This window comes from Anomaloglossus baeobatrachus, chromosome 4, assembly GCF_048569485.1.
Source record: "Anomaloglossus baeobatrachus isolate aAnoBae1 chromosome 4, aAnoBae1.hap1, whole genome shotgun sequence".
NCBI lineage: Eukaryota > Metazoa > Chordata > Amphibia > Anura > Aromobatidae > Anomaloglossus > Anomaloglossus baeobatrachus.
The window spans coordinates 532,766,172-532,790,822 of NC_134356.1; the positions used below are offsets into that span (position 1 = coordinate 532,766,172).

At 49.3% G+C, this 24,651-nt stretch overlaps 1 protein-coding gene across 1 annotated transcript in view; it reads left to right on the top strand.

Annotated features, from left to right (window-relative positions):
- TICRR (TOPBP1 interacting checkpoint and replication regulator) overlaps positions 1-24,651 on the top strand; it is a 181,026-nt gene that overhangs the window by 137,970 nt on the left and 18,405 nt on the right. The window contains exons 17-21 of the mRNA XM_075345941.1: positions 7,468-7,520; positions 19,922-20,059; positions 20,141-20,271; positions 20,506-22,561; positions 22,671-22,790. Of these exons, the coding sequence (XP_075202056.1) occupies positions 7,468-7,520; positions 19,922-20,059; positions 20,141-20,271; positions 20,506-22,561; positions 22,671-22,790 (2,498 nt within the window). The remainder of the gene's footprint in view (positions 1-7,467; positions 7,521-19,921; positions 20,060-20,140; positions 20,272-20,505; positions 22,562-22,670; positions 22,791-24,651) is intronic.

Genomic DNA, 24,651 nt, shown 5'->3' on the forward strand with positions numbered 1-24,651 from the left:
CGGCGGTGGCGTCAGCCAACTCCGTGGTTTTGCGCAGAGCCCTGTGGTTGAGAGAATGGAAGGCAGATTCTGCTTCCAAGAAGTGCTTAACCAGTTTGCCTTTTTCTCGCGACCGATTGTTTGGGGAGCGTTTGGATGAAATCATTAAACACTCCAAGGGTAAAGATTCATCTTTACCTCAACACAGACAAAACAAGCCCCAACAAAGGAGGGGTCAGTCTGGTTTTCGGTCCTTTCGAGGCTCAGGCAGGTCCCAATTCTCCTCGTCCAAAAGGACTCAAAAGGATCAGAGAGGCTCAGATTCTTGGCGGACTCAGTCACGCCCAAAAAAGACAGCAGGAAGAACCGTTACCAAGACGGCTTCCTCATGACTTTCAGCCTCCTCTCTCCGCATCCTCGGTCGGTGGCAGGCTCTCCCGCTTTGGCGACATTTGGCTGTCACAGGTCAAAGACCGTTGGGTGAAGGACATTCTGTCTCACGGGTACAGGATAGAGTTCAGCTCTCGTCCTCCAACTCGTTTCTTCAGAACTTCCCCACCGCCCGACCGAGCCGATGCTCTGCTGCAGGCGGTGGCCGCTCTAAAGGCGGAAGGAGTGGTGACTTCCGTTCCTCTTCAGGAACAAGGTCACGGTTTTTACTCCAATCTGTTTGTGGTGCCAAAGAAGGACGGGTCCTTTCGGCCCGTCCTGGATCTAAAGTTGCTCAACAAACACGTAAAAACCAGGAGGTTCCGGATGGAATCTCTACGCTCCGTCATAGCCTCAATGTCTCAAGGAGATTTCTTAGCATCAATAGACATCAAAGATGCTTATCTTCACGTGCCGATTGCGCCAGAGCATCAGCGTTTTCTACGCTTCGTTATAGAAAGCGAACACCTGCAGTTCGTAGCGTTACCTTTCGGGCTGGCAACAGCCCCTCGGGTCTTCACCAAGGTCATGGCAGCAGTAGTAGCTGTCCTGCACTCGCAGGGTCACTCCGTGATCCCGTATTTGGACGATCTACTTATAAAGGCACCCTCTCAAGAGGCATGCCAACACAGTCTGGACGTGGCACTGAAGACTCTCCAGAGTTTCGGGTGGATTATCAACTTTTCAAAGTCAAATCTAACCCCGACCCAATCACTAACATATCTTGGCATGGAGTTTCATACTCTCTCAGCGATAGTGAAGCTTCCACTGGACAAGCAGTGCTCTCTGCAGACGGGTGCAATCTCTCCTGCAGAACCAGTCCCACTCCTTGAGGCGCCTCATGCATTTCCTAGGGAAGATGGTGGCAGCAATGGAAGCAGTCCTTTTCGCGCAGTTTCATCTGCGCCCTCTACAATGGGACATTCTCCGCCAATGGGACGGGAAGTCGACGTCCCTCGACAGGGATGTCTCCCTCTCTCAGGCAGCCAAGAACTCTCTCCGATGGTGGCTTCTTCCCACCTCATTGTCAAAAGGAAAGTCGTTCCTACCCCCATCCTGGGCGGTGGTCACGACAGATGCGAGCCTATCAGGGTGGGGAGCAGTGTTTCTTCACCACAGGGCTCAGGGTACGTGGACTCAGAGAGAGTCCACCCTTCAGATCAATGTTCTGGAAATCAGAGCAGTCTATCTTGCTCTGCGAGCCTTCCAACAGTGGCTGGAGGGCAAGCAGATCCGGATTCAGTCGGACAATTCCACAGCGGTGGCGTACATCAACCACCAAGGGGGAACACGCAGTCGGCAAGCCTTTCAAGAAGTCCGGCGGATTCTGACGTGGGTGGAAAACACAGCATCCACCATATCCGCAGTTCACATCCCAGGCGTGGAAAACTGGGAAGCAGACTTTCTCAGTCGCCAGGGCATGGACGCAGGGGAATGGTCCCTTCACCCGGACGTGTTTCAGGTGATCTGTCGCCGCTGGGGGATGCCGGACGTCGACCTGATGGCGTCACGGCACAACAACAAGGTCCCGGTTTTCATGGCACGGTCTCACGATCACCGAGCTCTGGCGGCAGACGCCTTAGTTCAGGATTGGTCGCAGTTCCGACTACCTTATGTGTTCCCACCTCTGGCATTGTTGCCCAGAGTGCTCCGCAAAATCAGGTCCGACTGCCGTTGCGCCATTCTCGTCGCTCCAGACTGGCCAAGGAGGTCGTGGTACCCGGATCTGTGGCATCTCACGGTAGGACAACCGTGGGCGCTACCAGGCCGTCCAGACTTGCTGTCTCAAGGGCCGTTTTTCCATCTGAATTCTGCGGCCCTGAACCTGACTGTGTGGCCATTGAGTCCTGGATCCTAGGGACCTCAGGTTTATCTCATGATGTTGTTGCCACCATGAGACAGGCTAGGAAACCATCCTCCGCCAAGATCTACCACAGAACGTGGAAGATATTCTTATCTTGGTGCTCTGCTCAGGGAGTTTCTCCCTGGCCATTTGCATTGCCTATTTTTCTTTCCTTCCTGCAGTCTGGGTTGGAAAAAGGTTTGTCGCTTAGCTCCCTTAAAGGACAAGTCTCTGCGCTATCCGTATTCTTTCAGAAGCGCCTGGCGCGACTTCCTAAGGTACGCACGTTCCTGCAAGGGGTTTGTCATATCGTTCCCCCTTACAAGCGGCCATTGGAACCCTGGGATCTGAACAAGGTTCTGATTGCTCTCCAGAAGCCACCTTTCGAGCCTATGAAGGAGATTTCCTTTTCTCGGCTTTCACAGAAAGTGGCTTTTCTGGTGGCGGTCACGTCTCTTCGGAGAGTGTCAGAGCTGGCGGCGTTATCTTGCAAATCTCCCTTCCTGGTGTTTCACCAAGACAAGGTAGTACTGCGTCCAATTCCAGAGTTTCTTCCCAAGGTGGTATCTTCCTTTCATCTCAATCAGGATATCACTTTACCATCTTTGTGTCCGCATCCAGTTCACCAATTTGAAAAGGGTTTGCATCTGTTGGACCTGGTGAGAGCACTCAGGATCTACATCTCCCGCACGGCGCCTCTGCGCCGTTCGGATGCACTCTTTATCCTGGTCGCTGGTCAGCATAAAGGGTCGCAAGCTTCCAAATCCACCCTTGCGCGGTGGATCAAGGAACCAATTCTTCACGCCTACCGTTCTGCTGGGCTCCCGACTCCTTCTGGACTGAAGGCCCATTCTACCAGAGCCGTGGGTGCGTCCTGGGCATTACGGCATCAGGCTACGGCTCAGCAGGTGTGCCAGGCGGCTACCTGGTCGAGTCTGCACACTTTTACCAAGCATTATCAGGTGCATACCTACGCTTCGGCGGATGCCAGCCTAGGTAGACAAGTCCTGCAGGCGGCGGTGGCCCACCTGTAAGAAAGGGCTGCCTGACAGCCCGATCACGAGGTATTCTTTTACCCACCCAGGGACTGCTTTTGGACGTCCCAATTGTCTGGGTCTCCCAATTAGGAGCGAAAAAGAAGGGAATTTTGTTTACTTACCGTAAATTCCTTTTCTTCTAGCTCCAATTGGGAGACCCAGCACCCGCCCTGTTTTTTCTTAGGGTATTTGTTTTTCGGGTGCACATGTTGTTCATGTTGATAAGTTACGTTCTCCGATATTGTTTATCGGATTGAATTTGTTTTTGAAACAGTTATTGGCTTTCCTCCTTCTTGCTTTTGCACTAAAACTGAGGGACCCGTGCTCCCACGGGGGGGTGTATAGCCAGAAGGGGAGGGGCCTTACACTTTTAAGTGTAGTACTTTGTGCGGCCTCCGGAGGCAGTAGCTATACACCCAATTGTCTGGGTCTCCCAATTGGAGCTAGAAGAAAAGGAATTTACGGTAAGTAAACAAAATTCCCTTCTTTGCGCAAAATGCAGTAACAGGCGATCAAAACGTAGCATCTTCTCAAAAATGGTAAAGTTAAAAACGGCAGCCTGAGACGCAAAAAATAAGCAGTCACTGATCCATAGATACCGAAAAATAAGAACGCTACGGGTCACGGAATAAGGCGTAAAACGTGGGCCACTTTTTTTGGACAAACTTGTGAATTTTTTTTTTTTTTTTTTTACCCCTTATATAAATGTAAATCTATACATGTTTGTTGTCTACGAACTTGCACTGACCTCAGGCATCACACCCACTTATCAGTTTTACCATATAGTGAACATAGTGAATAAAATATCTCAAAAACAATAGTGCTATCATACTTTTCTTTGTCGCTCCATTGGGAGACCCAGACAATTGGGTGTATAGCTTCTGCCTCCGGAGGCCACACAAAGTATTACACTTTAAAAAGTGTAACCCCTCCCCTCTGCCTATACACCCTCCCGTGGATCACGGGCTCCTCAGTTTTCCATCTGAATTCTGTTGCCCTCAACCTGACTGTGTGGCCATTGAGTCCTGGCTCCTAGCGTCTTCAGGGTTATCTCAGGATGTCATTGCCACCATGACAAGCCAGGAAGCCAACGTCCGCCAAGATCTATTACAGGTCTTGGCAAATCTTATCCTGGTGCTCTGATAACGGTTTCTCTCCATGGCCGTTTGCCTTGCCCACTCTTCTTTCATTCCTCCAATCCGGAATGGTCAAGGGTTTGTCACTCGGCTCTCTCAAGGGCCAAGTATCGGCGCTCTCCGTATTTTTTCAAAAGCGTCTAGCCAGGCTTCCGCAGGTCCGCACGTTCCTGCAGGGAGTTTGCCACATAGTCCCACCTTACAAGCGTCCGCTGGAACCCTGGGATCTTAACAGGGTCCTGACGGCTCTTCAGAAACCACCTTTCGAGCCGCTGCGGGATGTCTCTTTATCACGTCTTTCGCAGAAGGTGGCCTTTCTAGTGGCAGTTACATCACTCCGGAGAGTGTCTGAGCTTGCAGCGCTATCATTCAAAGCCCCCTTCCTGGTGTTTCACCAGGATAAGGTGGTTCTGCGTCCGGTTCCGGAATTTCTCCCTAAGGTGGTATCTCCTTTTCATCTCAATCAGGATATCTCCTTACCTTCATTTTGCCCTAATCAAATTCACCAATGTGAAAAGGATTTGCACTCTTTGGATCTGGTGAGAGCACTCCGGTTCTACGTGTCTCGCACGGCGCCCCTGCGTCGTTCAGATGCGCTCTTTGTCCTTGTCGCTGGCCAGCGTAAGGGTTCGCAGGCTTCCAAGTCAACCTTGGCTCGGTGGATCAAGGAACCGATTCTCGAAGCCTACCGCTCTTCTGGGCTTCCGCTTCCTTCAGGGCTGAAAGCCCATTCTACCAGAGCCGTGGGTGCGTCCTGGGCATTGCGGCATCGGGCTACGGCTCAGCAGGTGTGTCAGGCAGCGACGTGGTGTAGTCTGCACACTTTCACGAAACACTATCAAGTGCATACCTATGCTTCGGCAGACGCCAGTCTAGGTAGGCGAGTCCTTCAGGCGGCGGTTGCCCACCTGTAAGAGGAGGGCCGTTTCGGCTCTTTTTATTGAGGTATTCTTTTACCCACCCAGGGACTGATTTTGGACGTCCCAATTGTCTGGGTCTCCCAATGGAGCGACAAAGAAGAAGGGAATTTTGTTTACTTACCGTAAATTCCTTTTCTTCTAGCTCCTATTGGGAGACCCAGCACCCGCCCCTGTTTCCCTTCGGGCTGGTTGTTCTTTTGTGTACACATGTTGTTCATGTTGAATTGTTCTTTTGGTTCATGGTTCAGTTCTCCGAACATCCTTCGGATTGAATTTACCCTAGACCAATTCATAAGTCTTCTCCTTCCTGCTTTTGCACCAAAACTGAGGAGCCCGTGATCCACGGGAGGGTGTATAGGCAGAGGGGAGGGGTTACACTTTTTAAAGTGTAATACTTTGTGTGGCCTCCGGAGGCAGAAGCTATACACCCAATTGTCTGGGTCTCCCAATAGGAGCTAGAAGAAAAGGAATTTACGGTAAGTAAACAAAATTCCCTTCTTTTCCAATTTTTCCGCATTTGGAATTATTTTGCCCTTTTCCAGTACACTATTATGTTAAATCTCATGGTTTCATTTTAAAGTACAACTCATTCCGCAAAAAATAAGCCCTCACATGACCATATTGACTGAAAAATAAAAAAGTTACGTCTCAAAAGAAGAATGGCGAAAAAAAACGGAAAGCGAAAAATCGGCCGGTCGTGAAAGGGTTAAAGAGGAGGTCAGGACTATATCTATAGGTTAGGTCATCAGTAGCAGATTGGTGGCAATCCCACTCCCGGTGCCCTCACCGATCTGCCGACCTCTGGCCGGATGTTTCCCCTTTGAATGATGTTTCTAACTGCAGCTTAATTTAAAGTGTATCATTCGCTTCTGGCTACTGTAGTGCAGTACTTTAAACATAAACTACCCTTTTAAAACTATAAAATTTTATTATTTAGATTAAAGCAAGACACAAAAAATATACACCATACATATAAAGCGCTAATGCAAGGAGGGGTGAATTAAACAGGACACAAAATATACACCATACACTTAAAACGCTAGTGCAAGGAGGGAATTAAAGATGACACCCTACAATAAAACCTCCCTCTTGTGCACTACCTATCTGCGAAAGCCTGCACCCCAATAAGTGCGAATTGGCGCCCCCACTCTCCATTGACTGTTCTTTATCTGCCCTAACTCACCATAACAAAATTAAGTGAGAAAAAGTGCTTGTGCCTAACAAAGTGCAAGAAATGCTACTAGATGGGTAGATAAATTCAAGGTAGTCGTTTATTAAAGAAAATCATCGTTCTGATGCCATGCGTAGGAGGCCCTGCCTCGACGCGTTTCCCCTAAGGTACATCAGGAGGCCGATCAAAATGTGTGCCATGTAGATAACATGATAGATGATGCATACTACTGTAGTGCAGCTTCTGTGCAAAAGTACAGGAGCTGCGCGTATCTCCATTCAATATCTGCCTGCCACTGTCCGCTATTGCTGTACAGCACCTCTTCTCTTAAATACAAGTTTAATGCAGTAGCTGACGTGGACTAGCTCCATAGGAGATGTTTATAGTTGGCTGCCCCAGAACAAAAAATCCACTTATCTTTTGCTGTCGAACCTCTTCTATTGATAGGTTAACAAATACTTATGCCAGGACAACATCCATTAATGAGAAGTGTGCATTTATTGTACTTTGTGAAAATGAATGTGATTGTGAGAATATCACTTTAATGCTTAAGCATACCAAGACATTTTAGACAATGTCTGTTTCCACTTTCTACTTTGTGGGAACAGTTTGGGGAAGAGCCTTTTCTGTGCAGCTTAACTGTGCCCCCAGGGCACAAAGCAAGGTCCATAACGACATGACTTGTTGTTCAGACAATTTCTTCCTCACCAAATTCTAAGCCCTGACCTCAACCCCATCAAACACTTTTGAGATGAGCTAGAACAGCGTTTGTTTGCCAGGTCCTCCCACAAATTCTCTTCTGGATGAATAGGTGAAAACTCCAACAGTCTCACTCCAAACTCTTGTAGAAAGCCTTCTCAGAAGAGTGATATAAGCTATTTAGTTTCTACTTTGCATCTAAGCAGACTTCCATTTTATACTTGATTATGATTATTACTCCTTGCTTTTTCAGATGCAGCGAATCTCCCTCAAACATAAGTATTGTTGAGGAATCTCCAGAAAGAGGTAACACTTCTTCCATCTGCAGTATTGCAATACCATTGTTGACATCTGCACGTCCATTACAATGAATACTTAGCTATTGCTTCCTTTACTTTCAGCACTTATCTGGAGCCGTAATACTAAAATCCATTTATGTAAGCTAGTGAACCCCATCAGCACACTTGTGTGATTTGTCACTTATATGTTTCGTTTGTTTATTTAAATATCAAATAAGAAATTGAGAATATGGAAAATACAGTATGTTAACAAAATATGTATAATGGAGAGGTTAAGCTTAATATATATATATATGTGTATATATATATATATATATGTGTATATATATATATATATATATATATATATAATGTATTATAATTATATATATATAAAATTATATTACACAAACACACATATATACACAGTGGAACCTCGGTTTACGAGTAACCCGGTTTGAGAGCTTTACGCTATACGAGCAAAGCTTGCTGTAAATTTGTAACTCAGTTTACGAGCAATGCTTTGCCGTATGAGCAAAATACTCACCGCACACACTTCCGGTTCCGTACTTTAACCACGCTCTGACCCGCTCTTGCACGCCGCACAAACACACACACATTATGCTCACCTTGCCTTCCGTTCCATCGTTGGCCTCATGATTCTTGTAGTTCGCCGATACGGGATGTGTATCGGGTAACCATCGCGACGTTGGAGGAACTTCCGCTGTCGGTCGCTACTAAAAGGCAGCGCGCTGGCCAATCAGAGGCAAGTGTCTTCTTCCTTTGACATCAGCGCTCTGGCAGCGGAAGCATCGGGGCATTGGTCGTGATGGTTACCCGATACACATCCTGTACCAGCGAACTATAAGAACCAGGAGGCTGGCAAAGGAAGGTAAGGTGAGCATAGTGTGTGTCCATCTGTCTGTCTGTGTCCGTCTGTCTGTGTGTCCGTCTGTCTGTGTGTCCGTCTGTCTGTGTGTGTCTGTCTGTGTGTCCGTCTGTCTGTGTGTCCGTCTGTCTGTGTGTCCGTCTGTCTGTGTGTCCGTCTGTCTGTGTGTCCGTCTGTCTGTGTGTCCGTCTGTCTGTGTGTCCGTCTGTCTGTGTGTCCGTCTGTCTGTGTGTCCGTCTGTCTGTGTGTCCGTCTGTCTGTGTGTCCGTCTGTCTGTGTGTCCGTCTGTCTGTGTCCGTCTGTCTGTGTGTCCGTCTGTCTGTGTGTCCGTCTGTCTGTGTGTCCGTCTGTCTGTGTGTCCGTCTGTCTGTGTGTCCGTCTGTCTGTGTGTCCGTCTGTCTGTGTGTCCGTCTGTCTGTGTGTCCGTCTGTCTGTGTGTCCGTCTGTCTGTGTGTCCGTCTGTCTGTGTGTCCGTCTGTCTGTGTGTCCGTCTGTCTGTGTGTCCGTCTGTCTGCGTGTCCGTCTGTCTGTGTGTCCGTCTGTCTGTGTGTCCGTCTGTCTGTGTGTCCGTCTGTCTGTGTGTCCGTCTGTCTGTGTGTCCGTCTGTCTGTGTGTCCGTCTGTGTGTGTGTGTGTGTCTGTGGAATGGCATGGCACAATAGGGGACCAGGATGGGACAATGAACAAGTAGTGGAACGAATTGTCTGAGCTTGCATTATTTCCTATGGGAAATCTTGCTTTGCTAGACGAGCTACTTTGTTTACAAGCACACTCCCAGAATGGACTATGCTCGTTAGCCAAGGTTCCACTATATATATTTTACTATAAATATAATTTTAAATAGTTAATTTTCCTCTGACGCCTCATTGGGGGACACAGGACCATGGGTGTTATGCTGCCTATCCATAGGAGGACACTAAGTAGATGCAAAAAGCATTAGCTCCTCCTCTGCAGTATACACCCCCTGGCCGGGCCAGGCAACCTCAGTTTTAGCTTAGTGTCTGTAGTAGGCACATCCTTTCAAGGTTTTGTTATTTTTTGAGGGCGACTGTTTCCCTTAGTGACCGATCTCCCAATACCATCAACGGGCGGGAACACTGAGTGTTGCCTCCACGTACCCCCTCCTGCGACACTGGATCCTGGGCTGCCTTTTACTGGACGACGGGTCCCACAGACACCGATTTTCCAGAGCCCAGGGCAGAGGCACAATTCCTCAGCCCCTCTTTGCAGTCTCTGAGTTGATACATTGCACCTGTGTGGCCGGACACAGTAGGCTGACTCTGCTATTTCCACTGCCTGGACTGAGGCAGTGTTAAGGTGAGATCCCCCCCTCCCTGACTGGTTTCCCAGACAAATCGAGAAAGACGGTGCAGGGAAGGCTCCCAGGACTGCTGATTTTACAGTCTTTATTCCCACCATAGCTGCGTGCTGGCTGGAGGAGGGGAAAGTCCCTTGCTGATTGCAGGGAATCCTGCAGAGATAATCTACTGGCAGCTGTGTGCTGACTGGAGGGGGAGAAAAACTGTCTCAGAGGCTCCCTTCCCGGCGTTTTTTACTGCTGACAGCAGGGGGGCACACTGACTTCTTCTTGGCGCTCTTTTAGCGCTAAGCCCCTCCCCCCCGCACCCCGAAAACGCGCGAAGATCTCCACAGAGACTTTTTCCTGAGGACGCAGGGCCATCGGCTGATTCTGGTGAGGGATGCAAATACAATTCCTTGCTTCCCACTGCTTCACTTGTAGCTCTGCATGTCATTGCTCCCCTTCCGGGCATACTCCTATTAGGAACATGCAGAATTCTAAGGGTACTAAGAGTGCTAAGGCTCACATAGTCTATTATTCAGCCTGCACTGCCTGCCACGCTGAGCTACCACGTAAGCACACCTCTTCTCTCCATGACTCCTGTGCCCCTATAGCCCAAGACCCCCCCCCCGCCGCAACCGTCAGCCCAGAGCCTAGGGCTCTCAGCTCACCGGAATGGGCACAGTTTCTGTCCCAATCCATGGAAAAACTGTCACAGAACCTGGTGCTGGCTATGCAATGTCGTCCTCCACACCCTTCTGGGTCCCTGGACGGAACGCAGCCTGAGGATACCCCTATGGAGAATTCTTCTGAGGTAATCCGGGCCCATGCTTCACCGGTTGCAGGGATAAGGAAAAGAGCACACGGCCGGGTGTCTCCAGCACTCTCTCATGGCCCCCATGGCTCTCCCTCGGGAGCACACAGGGCAGGCTCTCCCGCACGCTCCACGGCTTCTGAAGAGCTGGAGGTGGGAGAATGCTGTTTGTACCATGATGATTCCTTGGTTTCATCCTCCCCAAATGATCAAACTGCAATAGACTCCCTTATAGCAGCAATCAACCAAACTCTGCATGTGGAGGATCCCCCATCCACTACCACTGACCATGCGGTCTCCTTTAAGAGGGCAAGGAAACCCCAAAAGGTTTTCGCTGATCACCCAGAGTTTCAGGATATCCTCACAAAGAAAAGGGAGAAGCCTGACATTCGCTTCGGTAACCGTAAACTCATGGAGTCCCGGTACCCTTTTGCCTCACCTGCCCCTAAGGGCTGGGCCGATCCACCCTCGGTCGACCCCCACCGGTCTCCCGCCTTGCCACAAAAACGCTCCTGTCTTTACCCGATGGTTCCTCCATCAAGGACCAGACAGACAGGTGGAGCACCTCACCCGCTCTGCCTTTTGAGGCTGCGGGTTTTTCCCTCTCGCCCTCCTTTGCCTCTGTGTGGGTCCCAAAGGTGATCTCTGTCTGGGCAGAATCCCTTAACACTTCGCTTGAGGAATCCCAGTTCCCTCATACCGTCAGAGGTAACAGCTCAAATTGCCGCTGCGGCGGAGTACCTCATGCAGGCCTCCATTGATGCTGCTACCTGCGCAGCTTTTGCCACCTCAAATATACCATAGCCATCCGTAGAGCTCTCTGGCTCAGACAATGGCGAGCGGACTCTGCTTCCAAGAAGTCTCTCACGGGCCTTCCCTTTTTTCCAGACCGATTTTTTTTGGCGAACGTCTGGACAAGCTCATTTCTTTGTCGCTCCATTGGGAGACCCAGACAATTGGGTGTATAGCTACTGCCTCCGGAGGCCACACAAAGTATTACACTCAAAAGTGTAAGGCCCCTCCCCTTCTGGCTATACACCCCCAGTGGGATCACTGGCTCACCAGTTTTGTGCTTTGTGCGAAGGAGGTCAGACATCCACGCATAGCTCCACTGTTTAGTCAGCAGTAGCTGCTGACTATATCGGATGGAAGAAAAGAGAGCCCATACTAAAGGGCCCCCAGCATGCTCCCTTCTCACCCCACTCTTGTCGGGTGTTTGTTAAGGTTGAGGTACCCATTGCGGGTACGGAGGCTGGAGCCCACATGCTGTTTTCCTTCCCCATCCCCCTGAAGGGCTCTGGTGAAGTGGGATCTTACCGGTCTCCAGGCACTGAGACCGGGCTCCATCCACAGACCCGGAGATCCTGCTGGACATGGAGCGGAGTATCCTCAGGGACATGGCCCTGCTACGTTAAGGTACTCTGTGTCCCTGTGGGGACCGCGCAGACACACGGCAGCATTGCTGGGTGTGTTAGTGCGCCAGGGACGGCGGCGCTGCCCGCACTAGTGCCATCGCACACTACAGCTTGCTGGGTGTGTTAGTGTATTAGGGGACTACCGCGCTAACCGCCGTTGCCATTTTTATTTCGGGCGCGGCTGGGACTTGTGGTGCGCCGGGGACTTCCGCGCCGACCAAGGCTTATATGCCGGCCGCGCTTATCAACTCGAGTCCCCGGCTTGCGCGGCCTAGTCGCACTTCGTTTCCGCCCACAGACCTGCCAGTCAGGGTAGGGGCGTAACGCTGCACAGCACGGCAGCGCTGAGAGCTGGAGTATGCTTTGCATACTCACCCCTCTCACTGGATGCACGGTGAAACCGGCAGCGCTGAGAGCTGGAGTATGCTTTGCATACTCCACCCCTCTCACTGTGTACACTGTGAAGCCGGATTCCCGCACTTTCTCAGGCACGCCCACGGCTTCTTCCTCTGCACAGGACGCCGGCAGCCATTCTTGTCAGTGTTTTCTGTAGCGACAGAAGAGACAAGTTTAGGAATCCCTGGCAGGGATTCGGATAGTCACACAACCGCTGTGACCAGGCGTTAAGCAGCACCTGTGGGGCTGACTCCACTAGTGCCGCAGTGCACATATACATATATGTTTATTCACTATGCATTGCACTGTTTAGCTGCATTTTTGTATATACCCTCCTTGATTGTGCGGAGGACATAACAGCATATTGTCTGTGTAAAACAGAGGTGCAGAAGCACATGTTTTCTATGCAGCCGGTACAGCATGTATGGCTATATGGCCGGCAGTGTACATAGACCCCCATTGTATACTACGGAGTCTCTGCTAACCGTCCAGGACATGGGGACGGTGCCTGCAGTATTTACTGACAGATTTTGAGACTATGGCTATGATACTAGAAGCCTTGCAGTCCAGACATGTCTCTCAAATCCATGGCCACTGTTCACATTATCCATGGTCCTCCTCAGTGGGAACAACTTTGAGCTCCGAGGGGTCATGTGCTTCCCAGAGTGACGGCTCTGACACGGACGACAGTCCCAGATAGTCTGAGAGGCTCACTATGAGCGGCCATCGACTTCATCACACTAGTCAGGGTCCCAGCAAGCGGACTCTCTGTGTGATGTGGCGGAGATAGCTGCTCAAGATCTAATCCTGAGACCGCTCTCAATCTGGATACACCTGATGGTGACGCCATAGTCAATAATCTCATAGCGTCCATCAATAGAATGTTAGTTATTTCTCCCCCAGCTCCTCCAGTGGAAGAGTCAGCTTCATAGCAGGAGAAATTCCATTCACGTATCCCAAGCTTCAAGAGGAACCTCAAGACCCACCTCTTCCAACAAGCCTACAACCTACAATAGCCCTCAGCCCAGTAGACCACTGCGCAACCAGCTCTGTCCTCACCTATTGTACCATCACCCATTCCCTGTAGACTGTGAGCCCTCGCGGGCAGGGTCCTCTCTCCTCCTATACCAGTCTGTCTTGTACTGTTAATGATTGTTGTACGTATACCCTCTTTCACTTGTAAAGCGCCATGGAATAAATGGCGCTATAATAATAAATAATAATAATAATAATAATAATACTTTCCTTGACCACCCTGACTTTACACAGGCAGTCCAGGAACACCACGCTTATCCAGTTAAGCGCTTCCCCAAACGGCTGAGGATACACGTTATCCCTACCCCCTGACGTGGGCAATGGCTGGATCCAGTGTCCCAAGGGGCATCCTCCAATCTCCAGCTTGCAGCTAGATCCATAGTTGCAGTGGAAGATGGGGCTGCACTTAAAGATGCCACTGACTGACAGAGGGATCTCTGGTCGAAATCCATCTATGAGGCTATCGGAGCGCTGTTAGCTCCAGCATTCGCAGCCGTAGAGGCACCCCAAGCTACTTCAGCTTGTCTTACACAGATGGACACGGTCACACGTACATCTGTTCCGCAAGTGTCATCCTTAACCGCTCAAATGTCTGCATTTGCGTCTTATGCGATTAATGCTGTCCTGGACTCTACGACCCGTACGGCAGTGGCGTCCGCTCACTCCGTGGTTTTACGCAGGGCCTGGGTGTTAACTGAATGGAAGGCAGATTCTGCTTCCAAAAAAGGGCTTAACCAGTTTGCCTTGTTCTGCTGACCGACTGTTTAGTGTGCGGGAGATGTAATCATTCAACAGTTCAAGAGTAAGGATTCTTCCTTACCTCAGCCCAGACAAAACAAACCCCAACATACCAAGGGACAGTCGGGGTTTTCGGTTTTTCAAGGCTCGGGCAGGTCCCATTTCTCCTCGTCCAAAGAGGACTCAAAAGGATCAGAGGTGCTCAGTTTCTTGGCGGGATCAGTCACGCCCAAAAAAGACAGCCTGAAAACCCACTTCCAAGAGGCTTCCTCATGACTTGCGGCCTCCTCTCTCCGCATCCTCGGTCGGTAGCAGGCTCTCCCGCCTTGGCGATATTTCGCTGTCACAGGTCAAAGACCGTTGGGTGAGAGACATTCTGTCTCACGGGTACAGGATAGAGTTCAGTTCTCGTCCTCCAACTCAATTCTTCAGAACTTCTCCACCTCCCGATTGAGCCGACGCTCTTCTGCAGGCGGTGGGCACTCTAAAGGCACAACGAGTGGTGACCCCCGTTCCTCTTCAGGAACAAGGTCACGGTTTTTACTCCGAATTATTTGCGATGCCAAGAAAGGACGAGTATTTCCGTCCCGTTCTGGATCTAACACGGCTCCACCAGCTCGTGAACACCAGGCGGTTCCGGATGTAATCCCCCGCTCCGTCAGCGCCTCAATGTTTCAAGGAAATTTCCTAACATCGATAGACGTCAAGGATGCTTATCCCCACGTGCCGATTGATCCAGAGCTCCAGCGTTTCTACGCTTTGTTATAAGACGCGAACACCTTCAGTTCGTAACCCTGCCTTCTGGCTGGCGATAGCCCCACGGGTCTTCGCTAAGGTCATGCCAGCAGTAGTACCAGTCCTGCAATCTCAAGGTCACTCTGTGATCCCGTGTTTGGGAGATCTACTTGTCAAGGCACCCTCTTAAGGAACATGCCAACACAGCCGAACGTTGCGCTGGAGACTCTCCAGAGTTTTCGGGTGGATCATCAACTTTTCAAAGTCAGATCCGACCCCGGGCCAATCACTAACATATCTAGGCATGGAGTTTCATACTCTCTCAGCGATAGTGAAGCTTCCGCTAGACAAACAGCGTTCACTACAGACAAGGCTGCAATCTCTCCTTAGGATCAGTCGCACACATTGAGACGCCTCATGCACTTCTCACGTAAGATGATAGCAATGGCGGCAGTCCCTTTCGCGCAGTTTCATCTGCGTCCACTACAATGGGACATTCCCCGCCAATGAGACGGGAAGTCGACGCCCATCGACAGAGACGTCTCCCCCTCTCAGGCGGCCAAAGAATCTCTACGGTGGTGGCTTCTTCCCACCTCATGGTCAGAAAAAAGGTCCTTCCTACCCCCATCCGGGGCGGTAGTTACGACAGGCACGAGTCTATCAGTGGGGAGCAGTTTTTTCTCCGCCACAGGGCTCAAGGTACGTGGATTCAGCAAGAGTCCACCCTTCAGCTCAATGTTCTGGAAATCAGAGCAGTGTATCTTGTCCTACAAGCCTTCCAGCAGTGGCTGAAAAGCAAGCACATCCGAATTCAGTCGGATATCTCCACAGCGGTGGCATACATCAACCTCCACGGAAGAACACGCAGCCGGCAAGCCTTCCAGGAAGTCCGGCGGATTCTAACGTGGGTAGAAGACACGGCATCCACCATATCCGCAGTTCACATCCCAGGCGTGGTAAACTAGGAAGCAGACTTCCTCAGTCGCCAGGGTATGGACGCAGGGGACTGGTTTCTTCACCCGGACGGGTTTCAGGAGATCTGTCGCCGCTGCGGGATGCCGGACGTCGACATAATGGCGTCACGGCACAACAACTTTGTTCCGGCTTCATAGCACAGTCTCACGATCATCGAGCTCTGGCGGCGGACGCCTCAGTTCAACATTGGTCGCAGATTGGCCGAGGAGGTCGGGGTTCCCGGATCTGTGGTACCTCACGGTAGGCCAACCGTGGCCACTACCAGACCGACCAGACTTGCTGTTTCAAGGGCCCTTTTTTCCATCTGAACTCTGCGGCCCTGAACATGACGGTGTAGCCATTGAGTCCTGGATCCTAGCGTCTTCAGGATTATCTCAGGAGTGGTTGTCACCATGACGCAGGCCAAGAAGCCAACGTCCGCCAAGATCTACCACAGATCGTGGAAGATATTCTTATCTTGGTGCTCTGCTCAAGGAGTTTTCTCCCTGGCCATTTGCGTCGCCTATTTTTCCTTCCTTCCTACAATCTTGGTTGGAAAATAGTTGGTCGCTCAGCTCCCTTAAAGGACAAGCCTCAGCGCTATCTGTATTTTTTCAGAAACGCCTAGCCGACTTCCGCAGGTATGCCCGTTCCTGCAGGGAGTTTGTCTTCTCATCACTCCGTACAAGCGGCCATTAGGGCTCTGGAGTCTGAACAAGGTTCTAATGACTCTCTTGAAGCCGCCTTTCGAGTTTTTGAAAGTTGTTTCCCTTTCCGTATTTCACAGAAAGTGGCCTTCTAGTAGCGGTCACGTCTCTTCAGAGAGTGTCCGAGCTAGCAGCGCTGTCATGCAAATCTCCATTCCTGGTCTTCACCAGGACAAGGGGGTTCGGCGTCCGATTCCGGACTTTCTCCCTAAGGTGGTATCCCACTTTCATCTCAATCAAGATATCACCTTACCTTCTTTGTGTCCTCATCCAGTCCATCAATTTGAAAAGAATTTGCATCTGTTGGATCTGGTGAGAGCACTCAGGATCTACATTCCCGCACGGCGCTCCTGTGCCGCTCGGATGCACTCTTTGTCCTTGTCGCTGGTCAGCGTAATGGGTCGCAAGCTTCCAAATCCACCCTGACTCGGTGGATCAAGGAACCAATTCTTGAAACCTACCGTTCTGCTAGGCTCCCGGTTCCCTCAGGGCTGAATGCCCATTCTACCAGAGCCGTGGGTGAGTCCTGGGCATTACGGCACCAGGCTACGGCTCAGCAGGTGTGCCAGGCACCTACCTGGTCGAGTCTGCACACTTTTACCAAGCATTATCAGGTGCATACCTACGCTTTGGCAGACGCCAGCCTAGGTAGACAAGTCCTTCAGGCGGCGGTTGCCCACCTGTACGAAAGGGCTATTTGACAGCCCTAACACGAGGTATTCTTTTACCCACCCAGGGACTGCTTTTGGACATCCCAATTGTCTGGGTCTCCCAATGGAGCGACAAAGAAGAAGGGAATTTTGTATACTTACCGTAAATTCCTTTTCTTCTAGCTCCAATTGGGAGACCCAGCGCCCGCCCTGTTTTCTTAGGGTTTTTTTTCGGTACACATGTTGTTCATGTGAATGGTTGCAGTTCTCCGATGTTTCTTCGGATTGAATTGGTCTTTAAACCAGTTATTGGCTTTCCTCCTTCTTGCTTTTGCACTAAACTGGTGAGCCAGTGATCCCACTGGGGGTGTATAGCCAGAAGGGGAGGGGCCTTACACTTTTGAGTGTAATACTTTGTGTGGCCTCCGGAGGCAGTAGCTATACACCCAATTGTCTGGGTCTCCCAATTGGAGCTAGAAGAAAAGGAATTTACGGTAAGTATACAAAATTCCCTTCTTCTGACGCCACGAGAGGAAAAAGTACCTCCCTTCCCCAGCTGAAGTTCAGGACGACCTTCGCCAGACGTCCACGGTCCTCGTTCCGCTCCTTTCGGAACTCATTTGGGTGGTCGACATCCCGCTCTGCCCCCGCCACTAACTGCTGACTACGCAGGGACCGACCTTCTCAGCTCTCCCCGAAACCCACTTCTTCATGGCAGCCTAGACTGAAACAGTCCAGGACTAGGGAGACTCGTCCACGACGTTCTCCCCCCTCATGACTCCTTTGGCGCCCCTGAAGACACTCATTGTAGGAGGTCGACTGCGGCTCTTTCAACACATCTGGGCTGCCGCCTCAGACGACAAATGGGTGCAAGACCTTGTGTCTTCCGGTTACCACATAGAATTTCGGACCAGACCCCCGAGTCGGTTCCTTCTCTCAAACCCCCCAAAGACTCAAACGACGCAAGGCCCTTTTTCTCAGCAATCCACTCGCTCCAAACAGCAGGAGTGATAATACCCGTCCCGGACGACGAGAAGTTCAGGGGGGGGTTTTTCCAACCTCTTTGTGGTCCCCAAAAAGGATGGGTCAGTTCGACCCATCCTGGACCTCAAACACCTGAACAAACATGTGCACGTACGGAGATTCAGAATGGAGTCCCTAAGGTCCATTATTGCATCCATAGTCTGAGGGGAATTCCTCGCTTCCATAGATATCAAGGACGCGTACCTGCACATACCCATCGCTCCAGATCACCAAAAGTTCCTCCGCTTCGCAGTTCAGGACTACCATTTTCAATTCGTAGCTCTACCCTTCGGCCTTTCCACCGCACCAAGGGTCTTCACCAAAGTCATGGCGGCCGCCATGAGCGTCCTTCACGCCAGAGGAGTAGTCGTTCTCCCTTACATGGACGACCTCCTCATCAAGGCCCCCTCCTTCCGCGACTGCTCAACCAGCGTACAGATCACCGTGGACACCATCTCCCGTATGGGGTGGTTACTGAATCTAGACAAATCATCCACGGTCCCAGCACGATCCATCACCTTCGTGGGCATGTCCCTGGACACCCGTCTGGGCTTGATCCTTCTCCCTCAGGACAATGCGTTCGCTCTTCAACGAGCGGTACGCTGCCTTCTACGTCCTCCGTCTCGCTCCATTCGATTCAGCATGAAGGTGCTCGGCAGGACGGTGGCGGCTATGGAGGCAGTACCTTTTGCTCAACTGCACCTCCGCCCACTGCAGCTAGCCCTTCTAGCTGCCAGGGACAAGAGCCCCTTCTCCCTGGACAAACATCTTCACCTGACGCCTTCAGTCAGGTATACACTCCGCTGGTGGCTTTGGCCCTCATCCCTATCGAAGGGGAGATCTTTTCTCCCAGTGAACTGGCTGGTCCTGACCACGGACGCTAGCCTCCTAGGCTGGGGTGCAGTGTACCGGCACCACACTGCTCAAGGACGTTGGACGCCCCAGGAGTCTCCCCTACCCATAAACATCCTGGAAATCTGCGCGATCATCCTAGAGCTCAGGGCGTTCTGCCCTCTGCTAGCGGGTCGTCAGATTTGAGTCCAATCGGACAATGCGACAGCTGTAGCCTATATCAATCGGCAGGGGGGCACCCGCAGCAAAGCAGCTTATATCAGGCTTCAGTGGAACAGGTGTGTAAGGTTGCGACCTGGTCTAGCCTACATACGTTTTCAAAGCATTAGAGAGTCCATACCCAGGTTTCAGCTGAGCCAAATCTGGGTAGGTAAATTCTGCAAACGGCAGTAGAGCACCTCTCTCAGTAGGCGCTCCAGGCTGTCTGGGACTGGTTCCTAGTCCTTGGGTTGTGTTGTCTTCTATTTTTTCCTACCCATGGACTGCTTAGGACGTCCCATGGTCCTGTGTCCCCCAATGAGGCGTCAGAGAAAAACGGATTTTTGTGTACTCACCGTAAAATCGTTTTCTCTTAGCCATCATTGGGGGACACAGCACCCACCCTGTTGCCCTGTTGGGCCTTGGTTCTCTCAGTACCTTATTTGGTTATGACTCTTCTTTTCTCATGTTCCTCCGTTGAGATAAGTTTCTACTATTTTTTTTTCTCCTACTTCTTGTGTACTAAAACTGAGGTTGCCTGGCCCGGCCAGGGGGTGTATACTGCAGAGTAGGAGCTTATGCATTTTGCATCTACTTAGTGTCCTCCTATGGATAGGCAGCATAACACCCATGGTCCTGTGTCCCCCAATGATGGCTAAGAGAAAACTATTTTACGGTGAGTACACAAAAATCCGTTTTTTGTTTAATTTTTTTTTTCCGTCAGGTCTCGAAGTACGGAGAAGCCCTCGTATTAAGCAATTGACATTTACAAGGAGAAACTCTTCTTCTTTTTATGCGTCGCAGCCAAAATCCCGTAATCTGGAGAGAGTCGACTCTGCCACTCAGCCAACGCACAGTGGAAGTCAGTATCTTGGAAACTTGGGGGGGAAGAGGGTGCTTTTGATTAAATGCATAGTTTATGGATGCAATATTTTATTTTAAGACAGCACAGCTCAGCCGGAGGCTAAAACTCCTAAACGTTTGCTGTTTGGAGAAGTTTATGGGCTCGCTAGTCCGCCAACACGCCGAGCAAGAAGAAAACTGTTAGATGAAACCGTTCCTAGTAGCAATGAGGTAGAATTTTCTATAAATATAAACAACTGATTTATGATGGTTTGCTAAAATATAAAGCATAGTAGGCAGAGCGAGATATACACCATTGTCAAATTCATCAGAACACCAGGTCATGAGTGGTCAAGATTAGATTTCAAGAGCTGACCTAGTTATTAGCCAAAATATTCAAGTTTTTACGTTTCACAATTTGTAATGTTGCTGCAAACAACTACTTACATTTTATTGTTTTTATAGATATTAGAAAAGACTCAGATGTTTACTCCAAGCAAAAGACAGAAATCCCTTCCAAGTTGTGAGCATCCGAATGAAACTAGCAGATTGCTACGAAGATCTCCCCGAACACCACGCACACCAGTGTGCACACCTAAAACTCCTTCCAAAATGTCAGTGGAAAAAAGAAGTGCTGCTAAAAACTTGGGAGTGTTTTTCTCACCATCTAAAATAGAGGAAAAGACCCCTTCTAAATCTGCTGAAAGAAGAAGCGAACGTTTAGCCCAGACTACACCTTGCTGTAGTGGCTCACCAACGATTAGAATGATTTCACCGTTAAAATCTGTAAAGCAGTCGTTTACACCTCAGAAGGAGGGAGCAGATGTATCTCAGGATCAAGTTTTCAGAAGTCCACAGAAAACTCCTCCGAGCGGAAGCACTAACACACCGGCAAAGGTAACACACTCGTCTTGCACACCCAGGAAATCTCCCAGGTCACTGATGACAAGCATGCAGTGTGTTACACCATCGAGGTACTTACTTAAAACCCCACAAAAGGTGTCTGAAACACCCACACCAAAAAAACAAGTAAAAAATAGTGCAGACATGTTAGCTTTTGCAGTGGAACGTACTCCTAAAAAGGTAACGTTCTCCCCCAGAAAAACTGCAGGCATTCAGTCTATGACCCCTTGTGAACCAACACTAAAAACTCCCAGGAAATCTATCCTTAATGATGTGAAACCTAGTTGTGCTCCGGAGAGTTTGGACTCAAAACCCAGTAAACCCCTTAAGGAAGCAAATGGAGGTCAAGAGAAACCAGAATCACTTTCTACAGCCATTTTTGAAAAAGTGTATGATACTGCCACGGTCTTGTCTCCAAATATAAGCAGCTCTTCTATACACAAAATGCTGTCGCCGAATTGCAAAGGTGAAGCCATTGTTTTGTGTGAAAGGCTAGATATGTCCTCTTTGGAGACCTCCGAGAGCACAGAGTCTTATAACAATACCTCTCAAACAGATGAAAGTATTGATATAACTGAAGCAAAGATTGTGCCAACGGAAAGCGGTGACTTGAAGATGAAAGTTTTAATCAAGAGAAAATCGTCTGATGCGGTTTTAATGAAACACTTGCCAACGACTCCGAAGGGTGAGGAAGATGTAACTTGTACGTCACCGTATGGACTGCGATGTACTGTGGATAGAAGACAGAGGGAGGCAGCAGCACGTCTTGGGACCCCACAAATTCCTGCAAAATTCTCTACTCCAAAAAGTCAGAAGAAACTCAACCCTCCTCCAATTTATGAAGTTGAACTTGAGATGCAAGCATCTGGATTACCCAAGCTGCGATTTAAAAGGACAGACTCCAATCCTACTGTTGATATGAGTACTTTACCAAAAACTCCAAATAGACTTCAAAGTAAAAAAGGAAATGAAAGCCCTTTTGGGGAGATGTGGTGTAACAAGCATGCTATGAAGTTGGAATCTGCATGTTCCTCCCCTTGCCTAAGATCTTCCCACAATACGCCTGGAAAAAGTGGACTGCAGACATTAATCTGCCACACTTATACACCAAAAAGGAGCTCCTCCAGTACTGCTTCTCCTTCACAGACTGAAGCTGTAAGCCCATGGACTCCATCACCAAAGTACAAGGATAAAAATGGCAGTGATGTCATTAATAATTGGCCCAGGAAGAAAAAAGCATTTGCTGTCAAGTTGCATCCACTCAGGCAAGAGAAGAATCAGGATTATGTATGCAGTGCTCCATCCGGAGAGGAAAGCAGTCAGGAACATGAAGTTAACAAGGCCTCCCCCTTGGGAGATCTCCTAGTGGATGGGGTTTCCAGACTTCTCGAGCAGTCCCCGGTTTTAGAATGGAAAGGTAGAACAGATACTGAGGCCATGTCATTCAAATCCAGAAAACGGAGATTTGATGTCATGTCGCCCACAAAAGACAAACACAATTTTAAGCGATCCTGTACAGTGGGTGCTGCCTGTGAAGACACCGAAGAGTATGTGCCATCATCCGATATGAGCCTGTCACAGCAAAGTTCTTGTGAAGATGATGTCTTCAGTATTTCGGGTACAGTATCACTCTATCGCCATGCACTCTCAACTAATAAAAATAAATATATATATAATATATATATGCACAAAATTACAGTTAATTTCATTTTGTTTCTATTTTTCAGCTTTCACATCACCTAAACAGGTAGTGCGGAATTCATTGTCTTCAAGTGGTCTCTTGGCCCTAACACAGTCGCCAATGCTGTTTAAGGGCAAAACGCCTTCATCCAAGAGAAAGAAGCTAGGTGAGCGATTCCCATATACATGGCTGGTGCACTCTGAGATGAGCCTGGTGTATCAGATCTCATTTAAGCCTCAGTCGAGCATCTGTGAAACCCATTGGTTCTTTGTAGGTGTTTTTCGCAGGTAGATCACCCATTATACCATACCATATACCCATTATAGTCTATGAAGCGGTCAGTGTTTTGTTTTGTTTTTTTTGTGGATTGTCCTGTCCATCTCTGATCCGTGTCACAGATCAAACTATCTCATACAAATCTATGGGTCCACCATTTAACAATGCAAAGAATAGGAGAACTTGTGCAGTTAATTTTTTAACATACATATTAATCAGTGGTAAATCATTTATGAAAACTCAATTCAAAACACTTGGGGACAACAGACCTTTTTTTTTTTTTTTTCACGTGCAAGAGAATTGACGCGTCTGAGGCTTAATATTATGACTGACGTTTTGAGGTGTTTTAAGATCCACTTTTTGTTTTTGTTTTTTCTTTTTTTTTTTTTTTTTTTTTTTACTTCAGCAGAAAAAAATTTGATTTTTGGATTTTTCTTTTTTGCCAGATTAGTCTGTAATCGGCACTTTATGGATACATTAAAGTTGCTTAAACCCGTTACGATCCTGGATGCCCCGGGACGTCCTTTTTGGTGGGAACTTCCTGAGCTTGGACGTTCTGGTACATCCTGACAATCGTGCAGGTACAGGAGCTGTGCCCACGCAATCACTGCCGGTAGCTCGGCTTGCATGACAGCAGAGTCCCGGCTCTCACCGTAATTTATCCAATTCTTCAACTGCTGTTGTTTTGTTCATCCTGCCTCCCAAAGATCACAGGTGCGGCTCACATTTATCCTGCACTATATGCTGCATGCTTACGTGTAAATATCTGAAAACCGTGATTCAGACAAAATTCCCAACGTAAAATTCATTGTAATGAGGCAGTGACAGTCACTTTGAACTCCCATCTGGCCTGTGGCTTGGCAGGGTATATATTTTTGCATTTCTTTTTAGGCGTCCAAAAAGTGGTCAACTGTTTTGTGCCCCTTTTGAATAGTGACACTACTGAACAGTGGCCAAATGGAGTCTGGATTAACTCTGCTGCCTCATTAGTGAATGGATCCATCTAAGGTTTCGCTTGAATCAGGTGTTTCTTCATCGTTCCTTATGGGAGACCCAGACCATGGGTGTATAGCTTCTGCCTCCGGAGGACACACAAAGTACTACACTCAAACGTGTAGCTCCTCCCTCCTAGCATATACACCCCCTGGTAGCCAGTCCTAGCCAGTTTCAATGCTTTGTGTTCAGGAGGATCACACACACACACGCATTCTCTGATTTTTGATTTTGATTTTTTGGATTTCAAAGATTTGGAAGAAAAGCGGGTCCAGTCTGGACTCCTGGCATGTCCCTTCTCACCCCACTGTGTCGGCGGTGCTGTTAAGGTTGATTTTACAAGGCTGGAGCCTTCACATGCCGCGCTCCTTCACCACCCCCTGGGGCTCTGGCTTGAAGTGGGAGCCGACACGGTTCTCACTGCTTTGCAGGAGATCGGTCTCCATCCGCAGCCCTGTTCAGGATCCTGCCGGATGGAGCGTTTAACCCCCCCCCCAGGGACATGGCCCTGCGTCTCTAAAGCTAAGTATTGAGACGTCTTTACCACTGAAAGTGGTCTTTCCAGGGGTCCCTTGTACTTCATTTATTGGGGGGAGTGTGTTATATGTCTGTGGTAACATTTCCGGCCGGTTCTCCAGTTTTCACTGGAGAACCGCGCCGATGGTGCCTGCACGCTGGCCGCATGTTTAAATCTAGGCCCCGGCTTCGCCTGAGGCCTAGTTTCGGTTTCACTGCCCCTGCATATTAGTTATGCAGAG